Source organism: Oncorhynchus masou, chromosome 11, assembly GCF_036934945.1.
Source record: "Oncorhynchus masou masou isolate Uvic2021 chromosome 11, UVic_Omas_1.1, whole genome shotgun sequence".
NCBI lineage: Eukaryota > Metazoa > Chordata > Actinopteri > Salmoniformes > Salmonidae > Oncorhynchus > Oncorhynchus masou.
Genome location: NC_088222.1, coordinates 11,358,543 through 11,372,231, shown reverse-complemented (window position 1 = coordinate 11,372,231; position 13,689 = coordinate 11,358,543). Strand labels below are relative to the sequence as shown.

Sequence of the window (13,689 nt, the reverse complement as noted above, 5' to 3'; positions counted from 1 at the left end):
TGTGTGTGTGTGTGTGTGTGTGTGTGTGTGTGTGTGTGTGTGTGTGTGTGTGTGTGTGTGTGTGTGTGTGTGTGTGTGTGTGTGTGTGTGTGTGTGTGTGTGTGTGTGTGTGTGTGTGTGTGTTCGTGTGTTTGTGTGTGTGTGTGCACGCGTGTGTGTGTGTGCCTGCGTGCTGCGAGGCTCTTTTCAGCCAAGTCTGTGTTTGTGGTCTGCAGATGGAGGCAGGCTTCCAGACTGCTGTGTCTCCTCCCTGTTAGTCTTCGTGTCACTGCACTGCCTTAGCGATGTGTTTCTGCTTGCGGTAGCAACAGTCCGTTAGAGGTGTTAGCTAACACACTGTTTAGCTGTTAACAGTCTGTTCTGGTTAACTGTAATTTAGTTGTGTTGTATCCATATCTTTGGAGGCTTGACTAGACGCTTGACTCCTCTCTCTCTCTCTCTGCCTCTCTGCCTCTCTCTCTCTGTCTCTCTCTCTGCCTCTCTCTGTCTCTGTCTCTCTCTGTCTCTCTGTCTCTCTCTCTGTCTGTCTCTCTCTCTGTCTCTCTCTCTCTGTCTCCCTCTCTCTGTCTCTCTCTCTCTCTGTGTCTGTGTCTCTCTCTCTCCCTCTCTCTCTCTCTGTCTCTCCCTCTCTCTCTCTCTCCCCCTCTCTCCCTCTCTCTCTCTCTCCCTCTCTCTCTCTGCCTCTCTCTCTGCCTCTCTCTGTCTCTGTCTCTCTCTCTCTCTCTGCCTCTCTCTGTCTCTGTCTCTCTCTCTCTCTCTCTCTCTGTCTGTCTCTCTGTTTCTCTCTCTGTCTCTCTGTCTCTGTCAATTCAATTCAAGGGCTTTATTGGCATGGGAAACATGTGTTAATATTGCCAAAGCAAGTGAGGTAGATAATATATAAACTGAATATATAAAGTGAAATAAACAATAAAAATTAACAGTAAACATTACACATACAGAAGTTTCAAAACAATAAAGACATTACAAATGTCATATTATACATATATATATATACAGTGTTTTTGTTGTTGTTGTTTTTTTAAACTCTGTTTATTAAGTTTTACACACACACACATTCAAAACAACACAACGCAATATAAATAATATACTCATCTAGAAAATATACTAATATATACAGTGTTTTAACAATGTACAAATGGTTAAAGGACACAAGATAAAATAAATAAGCATAAATATGGGTTGTATTTACAATGGTGTTTGTTCTTCACTGGTTGCCCTTTTCTCGTGGCAACAGGTCACAAATCTTGCTGCTGTGATGTCACACTGTGGAATTTCACCCAGCAGATATGGGAGTTTATCAAAATTGGATTTGTTTTCGAATTCTGTCTCTGTCTCTCTCGCTCTCTCCCTGTCTCTGTCACTCTGTCTCTCTCTGTCTCTCTCTCTGCAACTCTGTCTCTCTCTCTCTCCCTGTCTCTGTCACTCTGTCTGTGTCTCTCTCCCTGTCTCTGTCTCTCTGTCTGTGTCTCTCTCCCTGTCTCTTTCACTCTGTCTCTCTCTGTCTGTGTCTCTCTCCCTGTCTCTGTGTCTCTCTCCCTGTCTCTGTGTCTCTGTCTCTCTCTGTCTCTCTCTCCCTGTCTCTGTCACTCTGTCTCTCTCTGTCTGTGTCTCTCTCCCTGTCTCTGGCATTCTGTCTCTCTCTGTCTGTGTCTCTCTCCCTGTCTCTGTGTCTCTGTGTCTCTCTCCCTGTCTCTGTCTCTCTCTGTCTGTGTCTCTCTCCCTGTCTCTGTCACTCTGTCTCTCTCTGTCTGTCTCTCTCTCCCTGTCACTCTGTCTCTCTCTGTCTGTGTCTCTCTCCCTGTCTCTGTCTGTGTCTCTCTCCCTGTCTCTGTCTCTCTGTCTGTGTCTCTCTCCCTGTCTGTGTCACTCTGTCGCTCTCTGTCTGTGTCTCTCTCCCTGTCTCTGTGTCTCTGTCACTGTATGTGTCTCTCTCCCTGTCTCTGTCTCTCTGTCTGTCTCTCTCTCCCTGTCTCTGTCACTCTGTCTCTCTCTGTCTGTGTCTCTCTCCCTGTCTCTGTCTCTCTGTCTGTGTCTCTCTCCCTGTCTCTGTATGTGCCTATCTCTCTGTCTTTGTCTCTCTCCCTGTCTCTGTCTCTCTGTCTGTGTCTCTCTCCCTGTCACTCTGTCTCTCTCTGTCTGTGTCTCTGTCTCTCCCTGTCTCTGTCTCTCTGTCTGTGTGTCTCTCTCTGTCACTCTGTCTCTCTCTGTCTGTGTCTCTCTCCCTGTCACTCTGTCTCTCTCTGTCTGTGTCTGTCTCTCTCTGTCTGTGTCTCTCTCCCTGTCACTCTGTCTCTCTCTGTCTGTGTCTCTGTCTCTCCCTGTCTCTGTCTCTCTGTCTGTGTGTCTCTCTCTGTCACTCTGTCTCTCTCTGTCTGTGTCTCTCTCCCTGTCACTCTGTCTCTCTCTGTCTGTGTCTCTGTCTCTCCCTGTCTCTGTCTCTCTGTCTGTGTCTCTCTCTCTGTCACTCTGTCTCTCTCTATCTGTGTCTCTCTCCCTGTCTCTGTCTTTCTGTCTGTGTCTCTCTCTCTGTCACTCTGTCTCTCTCTGTCTGTGTCTCTCTCCCTGTCTCTGTCTCTCTGTCTGTGTCTCTCTCCCTGTCACTGTCTCTCTGTCTGTGTCTCTCTCTGTCACTCTGTCTCTCTCTGTCTGTGTCTCTCTCCCTGTCTCTGTCTCTCTGTCTGTGTCTCTCTCCCTGTCTCTGTCTCTCTGTCTGTGTCTCTCTCCCTGTCTCCGTCTCTGTGTCTCTGTCACTCTGTCTCTCTCTGTCACTCTGTCTCTCTGTCTGTGTCTCTCTCCCTGTCACTCTGTCTCTCTCTGTCTGTGTCTCTCTCCCTGTCTCCGTCTCTGTGTCTCTGTCACTCTGTCTCTCTCTGTCTGTGTCTCTCTCCCTGTCTCTGTGTCTCTGCCACTCTGTCTCTCTCTGTCTGTGTCTCTCTCTCTCTGTCACTCTGTCTCTCTCTGTCTGTGTCTGTGTCTCTCTGTCTGTCTCTCTCCCTGTCACTCTGTCTCCCTGTCTCTGTCTCTCTGTCTGTTTCTCTCTCTCTGTCACTCTGTCTCTCTGTCTGTGTCTCTCTCTCTCTGTCACTCTGTCTCTCTCTGTCTGTGTCTCTCTGTCTGTGTCTCTCTGTCTGTGTCTCTTTCCCTGTCACTCTGTCTCTCTCTCCCTGTCTCTCTCTCCCTGTCTCTGTCTCTCTGTCTGTCTCTCTGTCTGTGTCTCTCTCTCTGTCACTCTGTCTCTCTCTATCTGTGTCTCTCTCCCTGTCTCTGTCTCTCTGTCTGTGTGTCTCTCTCTGTCACTCTGTCTCTCTCTGTCTGTGTCTCTCTCCCTGTCACTCTGTCTCTCTCTGTCTGTGTCTGTCTCTCTCTGTCTGTGTCTCTCTCCCTGTCACTCTGTCTCTCTCTGTCTGTGTCTCTGTCTCTCCCTGTCTCTGTCTCTCTGTCTGTGTGTCTCTCTCTGTCACTCTGTCTCTCTCTGTCTGTGTCTCTCTCCCTGTCACTCTGTCTCTCTCTGTCTGTGTCTCTGTCTCTCCCTGTCTCTGTCTCTCTCTCTGTCACTCTGTCTCTCTCTATCTGTGTCTCTCTCCCTGTCTCTGTCTTTCTGTCTGTGTCTCTCTCTCTGTCACTCTGTCTCTCTCTGTCTGTGTCTCTCTCCCTGTCTCTGTCTCTCTGTCTGTGTCTCTCTCCTGTCACTGTCTCTCTGTCTGTGTCTCTCTCTGTCACTCTGTCTCTCTCTGTCTGTGTCTCTCTCCCTGTCTCTGTCTCTCTGTCTGTGTCTCTCTCCTGTCTCTGTCTCTCTGTCTGTGTCTCTCTCTGTCACTCTGTCTCTCTCTGTCTGTGTCTCTCTCCCTGTCACTCTGTCTCTCTCTGTCTGTGTCTCTCTCCCTGTCTCCGTCTCTGTGTCTCTGTCACTCTGTCTCTCTCTGTCTGTGTCTCTCTCCCTGTCTCTGTGTCTCTGTCACTCTGTCTCTCTCTGTCTGTGTCTCTCTCTCTCTGTCACTCTGTCTCTCTCTGTCTGTGTCTGTGTCTCTCTGTCTGTCTCTCTCCCTGTCACTCTGTCTCCCTGTCTCTGTCTCTCTGTCTGTTTCTCTCTCTCTGTCACTCTGTCTCTCTGTCTGTGTCTCTCTCTCTGTCACTCTGTCTCTCTCTGTCTGTGTCTCTCTGTCTGTGTCTCTTTCCCTGTCACTCTGTCTCTCTCTCCTGTCTCTCTCTCCCTGTCTCTGTCTCTCTGTCTGTCTCCCTGTCTGTGTCTCTCTCCCTGTCACTCTGTCTCCCTGTCTCTGTCTGTGTCTCTCTCCCTGTCTCTGTCTCTCTGTCTGTGTGTTCCTGCTCTCAGCTCAGTAATGCTCTTATCTAACGCTGTTACTTTGGAATGGAATGCTTTCTACCGCTGTCGTCAGAGTGCCCGCCAGGCAGTCAGCAAGCCACGTTAAAATAGACCCTCAGCTGCCATCTTCACCGTCACAGAAACGCAACGGAAGACAGCCAGACAGACAGCGGGAGGGAAGGGAAGGACAGAGGAAAGGCCCCTGCAGGGTGACATGGTTTTGACCAGGGGAACACATTGGTTCTTCAACAAGGTCTGGAGTGTCACACTAAAAATAGTTCTATATTTCCTTGCTGGCTAAACGTTATTGAATCTTTTATCAATATATATGTTTTTAATTTGATGTTCCCTGAGTGTGTCTAGCTTTCATTTGGGTGATTATCAGTGAGCTGGACACAGTCAAGATACTGTATGAATGTAGGTCCATTATTATTTCTACACAGGTTTTAGTCACTTGAAAGTATATTGCTATATATATATATATATTAAATATGTTGTACTCAACCACCCGCGGGCCAGATGTTTCCCTGGTTCAGGTTGATAGATAGAGAGCCCTGGACATCCACATGCTTTCCCTGGGTTGTACTGTCATTGACAGCCAGCACAGAGCCAGATACATCCACATGCTTTCCCTGGATTTCCCTGGGTTGTCATTGACAGCCAGCACAGAGCCAGATACAACACTTATATGTCTCGGACGGCAGGACTGTTCCGCCGTGGCATCCACTTAACGAGTCCTGTAACAATAATATATATTCAATATATTCATTTAGCAGACACCATTATCCACAGTACTTTAGTTATGTGTGCATATATTTTACATATTGGTGGCCCTGGGAATTGAACCCACAAAGCATTCTTCAGTTCGGCTGAATGAGTGTGCTTGCGTACTCCCTTAAACCTTCGCTTGAAAAACTATAGTACTGTTTGTCCATTTGAATACACTTCCTTAAAATAGTCTGAATTCATCTCAAGGAATGTGTCATTCATTTTTGACGTTTTTGACGAGGAGATCTAAAAATGTGCAGGAAAACAAATTGTCTCTCGTTGAATGACAACACAGACTTCTGTAAGAATCCCCACTGTTGACCAATCACCGGCCAGGGTCGTAGACTTCTGTAAGAATCCCCACTGTTGACCAATCACCGACGAGGGTCGTAGACTTCGTCTTGCCTCCAGAAAAAATTAAAATGTCTTCATAATATATGCACAAACTTTTCCGAAATGTTTTGGCTGGGAAGCTCGCTCTCTCTCTCTCTCTCTCTCTCTCTCTCTCTCTCTCTCTCTCTCTCTCTCTCTCTCTCTCTGTCTCTCTGTCTCTCTCTCTAACTCTTTCTCTGTCTCTCTCTCTCTCTCTCTGTCTCTCTGTCTCTCTCTCTAACTCTTTCTCTGTCTCTCTCTCTCTCTCTCTGTCTCTCTGTCTAACTCTTTCTCTGTCTCTCTCTCTGTCTCTCTGTGTCTCTTTCTTTCTCTCTCTCTCTCTCTCTCTCCTCCCTCAATGTAGTGTGTGTAATTGGGCACGAAACCATGTGATGAATACCTCTGTGGTTTCAGGCTGTGATGAATACCTCTGTGGTTTCAGGCTGTGATGAATACCTCTGTGGTTTCAGGCTGTGATGAATACCTCTGTGGTTTCAGGCTGTGATGAATACCTCTGTGGTTTCAGGCTGTGATGAATACCTCTGTGGTTTCAGGCTGTGATGAATACCTCTGTGGTTTCAGGCTGTGATGACAGGCTCAGACAAGCAGCCGTGTAATGACCTCCGACGCCAGCCTGCCAGGCCCCTCGCTTTCTTTCTCTCTCTCGGTGTGTCTCTCTCCTCTCTACCTTTATTCTCAAGAATAACAAACTTACAGAGGAGAGAAAGGGAGTGAGAGAGAGAGAGAGAGAGAGAGAGAGAGAGAGAGAGAGAGAGAGAGAGAGAGAGAGAGAGAGAGAGAGAGAGTCTGCAGCACCTGGCCTCACCCTACTAGAATCTGAAGTCAAATGTCTACTGTTTGCTTATGATCTGTTGCTTCTGTCCCCGACCAAGGAGGGCCTACAGCAGGGCCTAGATCTTCTGCACAGATTCTGTCAGACCTGGGCCCTGACAGTAAATCTCAGTAAGATAGGTCCAGTTGCCAGGACAACAAATACAAATTGTATCTAGACACTGTCGCCCTAGAACACACAAAGAGTTATACCCACCTCAGCCTTAACATCAGCACCACAGATAACTTCCACAAAGCTGTGAACTATCAAAGAGACAAGGCAAGAAGGGTCTTCTATGCCATCAAAGGGAACAGAAATCTTGACATCCCAATTAGGATCAGTTATAGAACGCACTTCCCTCTACAGTTGTGAGGTTTGACGTCACAAAATGGGACAAACACCCAATTCAGACTCTGCATGCAGAATTCTGCTCAATTATACTTTGTCTTCAATGCAAAACCCCTACCAATGCATGCAGAGCAGAATAAGGACTATACCCACTAGTTATCAACATACAGAAAAGATCTGTTAAATTCTACAACCACCTAAAAGGAAGCAATGCCCACATATTCCACCACAAAGTCCCCACCTACAGAGAGATGAACCTAGAGAAGATTCCCCTCAGCAAACTGGTTCTGGGGCTCTGTTCACAAACACAAACAGACCCCACCGAGCCCCAGGACAGCAGAATTATAGACCCAACAAATCACAAGAGAGAAAAAAGATAACCATTTGACATACTGGAAAGAATCAACCAAAAAACAGCCAATTGGAATGCTGTCTGGCCCTAAACAGAGAGTGGTAGAATGAAGAAAATCCTCGACTAGTTAAAAAAACGAAAACAACATTGATAAAGTCCGATATTTGTTCGGCAAAATACCCTGTGCAATCACAGCAGCAAGATGTGTGGGCCGTTGCCATGAGGAAATGGAAACCAGTGGAGAACCAACAACGTTGTGAAAACCACCAATAGCTTATCTGTTTATTTATCTTCCCCCACTATTCATACTACAAGTATCGCTAAAACACTACACATCGCTAAAACACTACACATCGCTAAAACACTACACATCGCTAAAACACTACACATCGCTAAAACACTACACATCGCTAAAACACTACACATCGCTAAAACACTACACATCGCTAAAACACTACACATCGCTGAAACACTACACATCGCTAAAACACTACACATCGCTGAAACACTACACATCGCTAAAACACTACACATTGCTAAAACACTACACATTGCTAAAACACTACACATCGCTAAAACACTACACATCGCTAAAACACTACACATCGCTAAAACACTACACATCGCTAAAACACTACACATCGCTGAAACACTACACATCGCTGAAACACTACACATCGCTAAAACACTACACATCGCTAAAACACTACACATCGCTAAAACACTACACATCGCTAAAACACTACACATCGCTGAAACACTACACATCGCTAAAACACTACACATCGCTAAAACACTACACATCGCTAAAACACTACACATCGCTAAAACACTACACATCGCTAAAACACTACACATCGCTGAAACACTACACATCGCTAAAACACTACACATCGCTAAAACACTACACATCGCTGAAACACTACACATCGCTGAAACACTACACATCGCTAAAACACTACACATCGCTAAAACACTACACATCGCTAAAACACTACACATCGCTAAAACACTCCTAGATGATAATATAACACTTGAAAATGACTGTTCATTTATAATCCTTTTTTGTTGACGTTGTTAGATTTTCTTCTTAGTTTTGTTTGTTTATTTCACTTGCTTTAGCAATGTAAACATGTTTCCCATGCCAATAAAGCCCATTTGAATTGAACTGAGGGGGAGGGAGGGAGGGAGGGAGGGAGGGAGGGAGGGGGAGGGAGGGAGGGAGGGAGGGAGGGAGGGAGGGAGGGAGGGAGAGAGACAGAGAGAGAGATGGGGGGAAGCATGGAAGTGTAGAGAGCACAGCCCACAGGTGAGAGCTTTGCCTCGAATCGCTCACATCCAAGAACAATGAGAATATTAACTTTGAGACCTTTGAAATCATACACACACACACACACACACACACACACACACACACACACACACACACACACACACACACACACACACATAGAGAGGGAGGAGTGGCCTGCTCTCCCTTTGTGCCTCTTTCCTCAATCTTTTATCCTCAGTCAGTTTGAGGAATGTTTCTTTTCTTTCTCAAACATAAATACTATGTCCTCAATAGCCAGGGAGCGAGCTGGTTGGATTTACGATAATTCCCCTTGGCCTTTACATCGGCCGACTTCAAAGACAACGGCCCACGAACAGCCTGTCATTTTGTGGAAGAAATGTTTTCCCTCCCCAGTGTTGTCGTATTCCTTTTACCACCAGTTCCTAATGAACTCTGGAGGTGCGTCCAAAACAGCACCCTATTCCCTATATAGTGCACTACTTTAGACCAGAGCTGGCACCCTAATCCCTATATAGTGCACTGCTTTAGACCAGAGCTGGCACCCTATTCCCTATATAGTGCACTACTTTAGACCAGGGCTGGCACCCTATTCCCTATAGAGTGCACTACTTTAGACCAGAGCTGGCACCCTATTCCCTATATAGTGCACTACTTTAGACCAGAGCTGGCACCCTATTCCCTATATAGTGCACTACTTTAGACCAGAGCTGGCACCTAATCCCTATATAGTGCACTACTTTAGACCAGAGCTGGCACCCTAATCCCTATATAGTGCACTACTTTAGACCAGAGCTGGCACCCTAATCTCTATATAGTGCACTACTTTAGACCAGGGCTGGCACCTTATTCCCTATATAGTGCACTACTTTAGACCAGGGCTGACACCCTCATCCCTATATAGTGCACTGCTTTAGACCAGAGCTGGCACCCTATTCCCTATATAGTGCACTACTTTAGACCAGAGCTGGCACCCTAATCCCTATATAGTGCACTACTTTAGACCAGAGCTGGCACCCTATTCCCTATATAGTGCACTACTTTAGACCAGAGCTCGCACCCTAATCCCTATATAGTGCACTACTTTAGACCAGAGCTGGCACCCTATTCCCTATATAGTGCACTACTTTAGACCAGAGCTGGCACCTAATCCCTATATAGTGCACTGCTTTAGACCAGAGCTGGCACCCTATTCCCTATATAGTGCACTACTTTTGACCAGGGCTGGCACCCTATTCCCTATAGAGTGCACTACTTTAGACCAGAGCTGGCACCCTATTCCCTATATAGTGCACTACTTTAGACCAGGGCTGGCACCCTATTCCCTATATAGTGCACTACTTTAGACCAGGGCTGGCACCCTATTCCCTATATAGTGCACTACTTTAGACCAGAGCTGGCACCCTAATCTCTATATAGTGCACTACTTTAGACCAGGGCTGGCACCTTATTCCCTATATAGTGCACTACTTTAGACCAGGGCTGGCACCCTATTCCCTATAGAGTGCACTACTTTAGACCAGAGCTGGCACCCTATTCCCTATATAGTGCACTACTTTAGACCAGGGCTGGCATCCTATTCCCTATATAGTGCACTACTTTAGACCAGAGCTGGCACCCTAATCTCTATATAGTGCACTACCTTAGACCAGGGCTGGCACCTTATTCCCTATATAGTGCACTACTTTAGACCAGGGCTGGCACCCTACTCCCTATATAGTGCACTACTTTAGACCAGAGCTGGCACCCTAATCCCTATATAGTTCACTACTTTAGACAAGAGCTGGCACCCTAATCTCTATATAGTGCACTACTTTAGACCAGGGCTGGCACCTTATTCCCTATATAGTGCACTACTTTAGGCCAGCGCTGGCACCCTATTCCCTATATAGTGCACTACTTTAGACCAGGGCTGGCACCCTATTCCCTATATAGTTCACTACTTTAGACAAGAGCTGGCACCCTATACCCTATATAGTGCACTACTTTAGACCAGAGCTGGCACCCTAATCCCTATATAGTGCACTACTTTAGACCAGGGCTGGCACCCTATTCCCTATATAGTGCACTACTTTAGACCAGAGCTGGCACCCTAATCCCTATATAGTGCACTACTTTAGACCAGGGCTGGCACCCTAATCCCTATATAGTGCACTACTTTAGACCAGAGCTGGCACCCTATTCCCTATATAGTGTACTACTTTAGACCAGGGCTGGCACCCTAATCCCTATATAGTGCACTACTTTAGACCAGAGCTGGCACCCTATTCTCTATATAGTGCACTACTTTAGACCAGAGCTGGCACCCTAATCCCTATATAGTGCACTACTTTAGACCAGGGCTGGCACCCTATTCCCTATATAGTGCACTACTTTAGACCAGAGCACTATGGGCTACATTGTATAGTGAATAGGAAGCCATTTGAGATGAAGACTGGCTCTAATAACAGGCTGTGGAGCAGCCTGACGAGAGCAGCCTGAGATACCGCTCTATTAGCAGAACCGGATAGTTCCCTCTGCTCTGTCTCAGCTCTGGTTCTTCTGCTACACAAATTACTGACTACATTCTGCCGGCCCAGAAAGATGAAAGGACTGGAGAGAGAGGGGGGGGGGTGTGTGTGTGGGGGGGGGGGGAGAACCCCTTTTTTTGTTTTGTGAACTTTTAACCATTGAATGTCTAACCCTCTCAGAGAAGATACAAAAATACCAGGTTTTCCAGAAATCCGGATTCTGAATTCCCTTGCTTATTCCTTTGTGATCCAGGAATCTTCCAAACTGTATTTCTGGAAAACCTGGTCATTAGGGAAAGTTACCTGGAATCTTGCAACACTACAGTAGGCGTAGATTTTCAACCAATCACATTAGGTGCCGTTGTCTATTTTACAGCTCTCTCTCTCTGAATACCGAGGCGTTTACTCATAAAGGAAGTTGTTTACCTCGTGTGCTGTGCTCCTGTACCTTGACTTGGTGGTGATGATGACTTTTCAGTCCTAGTTGTTTGTAGCTGTAGTATAACTGCCATGTCTCCTTCCTGGGGTTTTATTGGGCCCTTCCTTTCCTCTCCTTTAATCAAACCCCTTCCTGTGTGCAGAGTGGAGAGCAGCTCTTATAACAGGCCTCCCAAAAGGACACTCTACTAGTACTGCACTGTGAAGGGAATCGGGTGTCATTTAAGAGGCTTTTACACTGTCTTTCAAAGAGAAGCTACATTTCCTTCTGGTTGCCCTCTCTTGAATATTAAACGTATTACTTGTAATTTCCCGTGGTAGAATGAGTTGAACGGCTATAAAACAGTGATTAGGACACATTTACCATCTGCTTGACGTCAGAACAGTGTTAGTCGGCCTGTAAGGAAAATACAAGGCTCCAGACAGAAGATAACCATTAAGGCTTGTATAAACAGGGATTGGATGGGTGTGTGTGTGTGTGTGTGTGTGTGTGTGTGTGTGTGTGTGTGTGTGTGTGTGTGTGTGTGTGTGTGTGTGTGTGTGTGTGTGTGTGTGTGTGTGTGTGTGTGTGTGTGTGTGTGTGTGTGTGTGTGCGTGTGTGTGTCTCTGTGTGTCTCTGTGTGTGTCTGTGTGTGTGTGTGTGTGTGCGTGCGTGTGTGTGTGTGCGTGTCTGTGTGTGTCTGTGTGTGTGTCCTGTCTAGTTGCTTTTCTTGTGCGAATTCCAGAAATGTCTGTTGTTTTTGGAGGATGATTGTGTAATGAAGGATGCACTGTGATATTGATTATACTTTTTGAGTCGTCGCGCTTTGTAGTTGAAACATATTGTGAAATGTCTACATACAGTATTTAGTTAATAGTTGACAGCAGTGAAACAGTTTGTTTCTTTTATCTCCTCGTTTACAGACTTTTTTAAGACTTTAATTGAGTTTTTGTTGATAAGAATTCCTCTTAAATCTCTCAGCCACTGCATCATCAGGCTGGTCAAAAAGACTGGTTTTCCTGTTGACTCACTAATGAACTCAATGTTGGCCAGTCTGCTTCCTTAATCCTCTACCCCCCCCCTCTCTCCTTTCATCCCTCTTCCCTCATCTGTCCTATCCTCTCTCCTCATTTCATCTTTCCTTCTGAGTCACTCATTTGAAATGAATAAAATACATGTTATGTTTAATCTGCTGTATGTTCAGTCCAGTGTTGTAAACCTCCTCCGTCTCTCTGTCTCTCCCTATAGATTCCCAGGCTCTCCAGGAGTCGGGCGACAGATCCCACTGGTGCGTGGTTGCGTACTGGGAGGAAAAGACCCGTGTGGGGCGCCTCTACTCGGTCCAGGAGCCTTCCCTGGACATCTTCTATGACCTACCTCAAGGGAACGGCTTCTGCCTGGGCCAGCTCAGCTCCGACAACAAGAGCCCGCTGGCTGAGATGGTGCGGACCAAGATTGGCTACGGCATCCAGCTGAGTCGCGAGCCGGACGGGGTGTGGGTGTACAACCGCAGCTGCTACCCCATCTTTATCAAGTCGGCCACACTGGACAACCCCGACTCGCGGACCTTACTGGTGCATAAAGTGTTCCCCGGCTTCTCCATTAAGGCCTTTGACTTTGAGAAGGCAGACAGCCTGCAGAGGCCTAACGATCACGAGTTCACACAGCAGCCGAGGACTGGGTTTACTGTACAGATCAGCTTTGTGAAGGGCTGGGGTCAGTGCTACACAAGACAGTTTATTAGTAGCTGCCCCTGTTGGCTGGAGGTCATATTCAACAACCAATAAAAACGGATCACCTTCCTTCCCCTTCTTCTCCCTCGTTCTCCTCATTCGAGGACCAGGAGGGAACGGAGGACACAGACTAGTCCCTCACCTTTACTTTTTTTCCCAGAAGACAGTGCTTCAAAAAGGAAGATGTTTAAAGAAGAGACAAACAAAACCCAATAAACTTGTTTAATATGACAAATGACTCAAAGATTTAATTAAAAGTGAAATTAAAAGCGAAAATGTATTTTATGTTATATATATATAAATATATTATTACTTGTAAATATGAAGACGTTTTATATGCATCATTATTTATGTATTGTGCAATGTGTTGATGAGAAAAATAAAATAAGATGCACTTTGCTTAATATAAATACAAACAAAGAAATGCCAAAATAAATAAGAGAAATTATATTTATCTACTGGTGTTTTTTTATGTGGGTGCTGAGGTGCTGAGGTGCTGAGGTGCTGAGGTGCTGAGGTGCTGAGGTGCTGAGGTGCTGAGGTGCTGAGGTACAGAGGTGCTGAGGTGCTGAGGTGCTGAGGTGCTGAGGTGCTGGGGTGCTGAGGTACTGAGGTGCTGAGGTACAGAGGTGCTGAGGTGCTGAGGTGCTGAGGTGCTGGGGTACAGAGGTACAGAGGTGCTGAGGTGCTGGGGTACTGAGGTGCTGAGGTACAGAGGTGCTGAGGTACTGGGGTGCT

The 13,689-nt window shown here is 46.3% G+C and overlaps 1 protein-coding gene across 1 annotated transcript in view; it reads left to right on the top strand.

The window, feature by feature from the left end:
* Window positions 1-13,387, top strand: part of smad7 (SMAD family member 7) — a 53,446-nt gene extending 40,059 nt beyond the window's left edge. The window contains exon 4 of the mRNA XM_064977383.1: window positions 12,467-13,387. Coding sequence (XP_064833455.1) covers window positions 12,467-13,005 — 539 coding nt within the window. The 3' untranslated portion in view covers window positions 13,006-13,387. The remainder of the gene's footprint in view (window positions 1-12,466) is intronic.
* The last annotated feature ends 302 nt before the right edge of the window (window positions 13,388-13,689 follow it).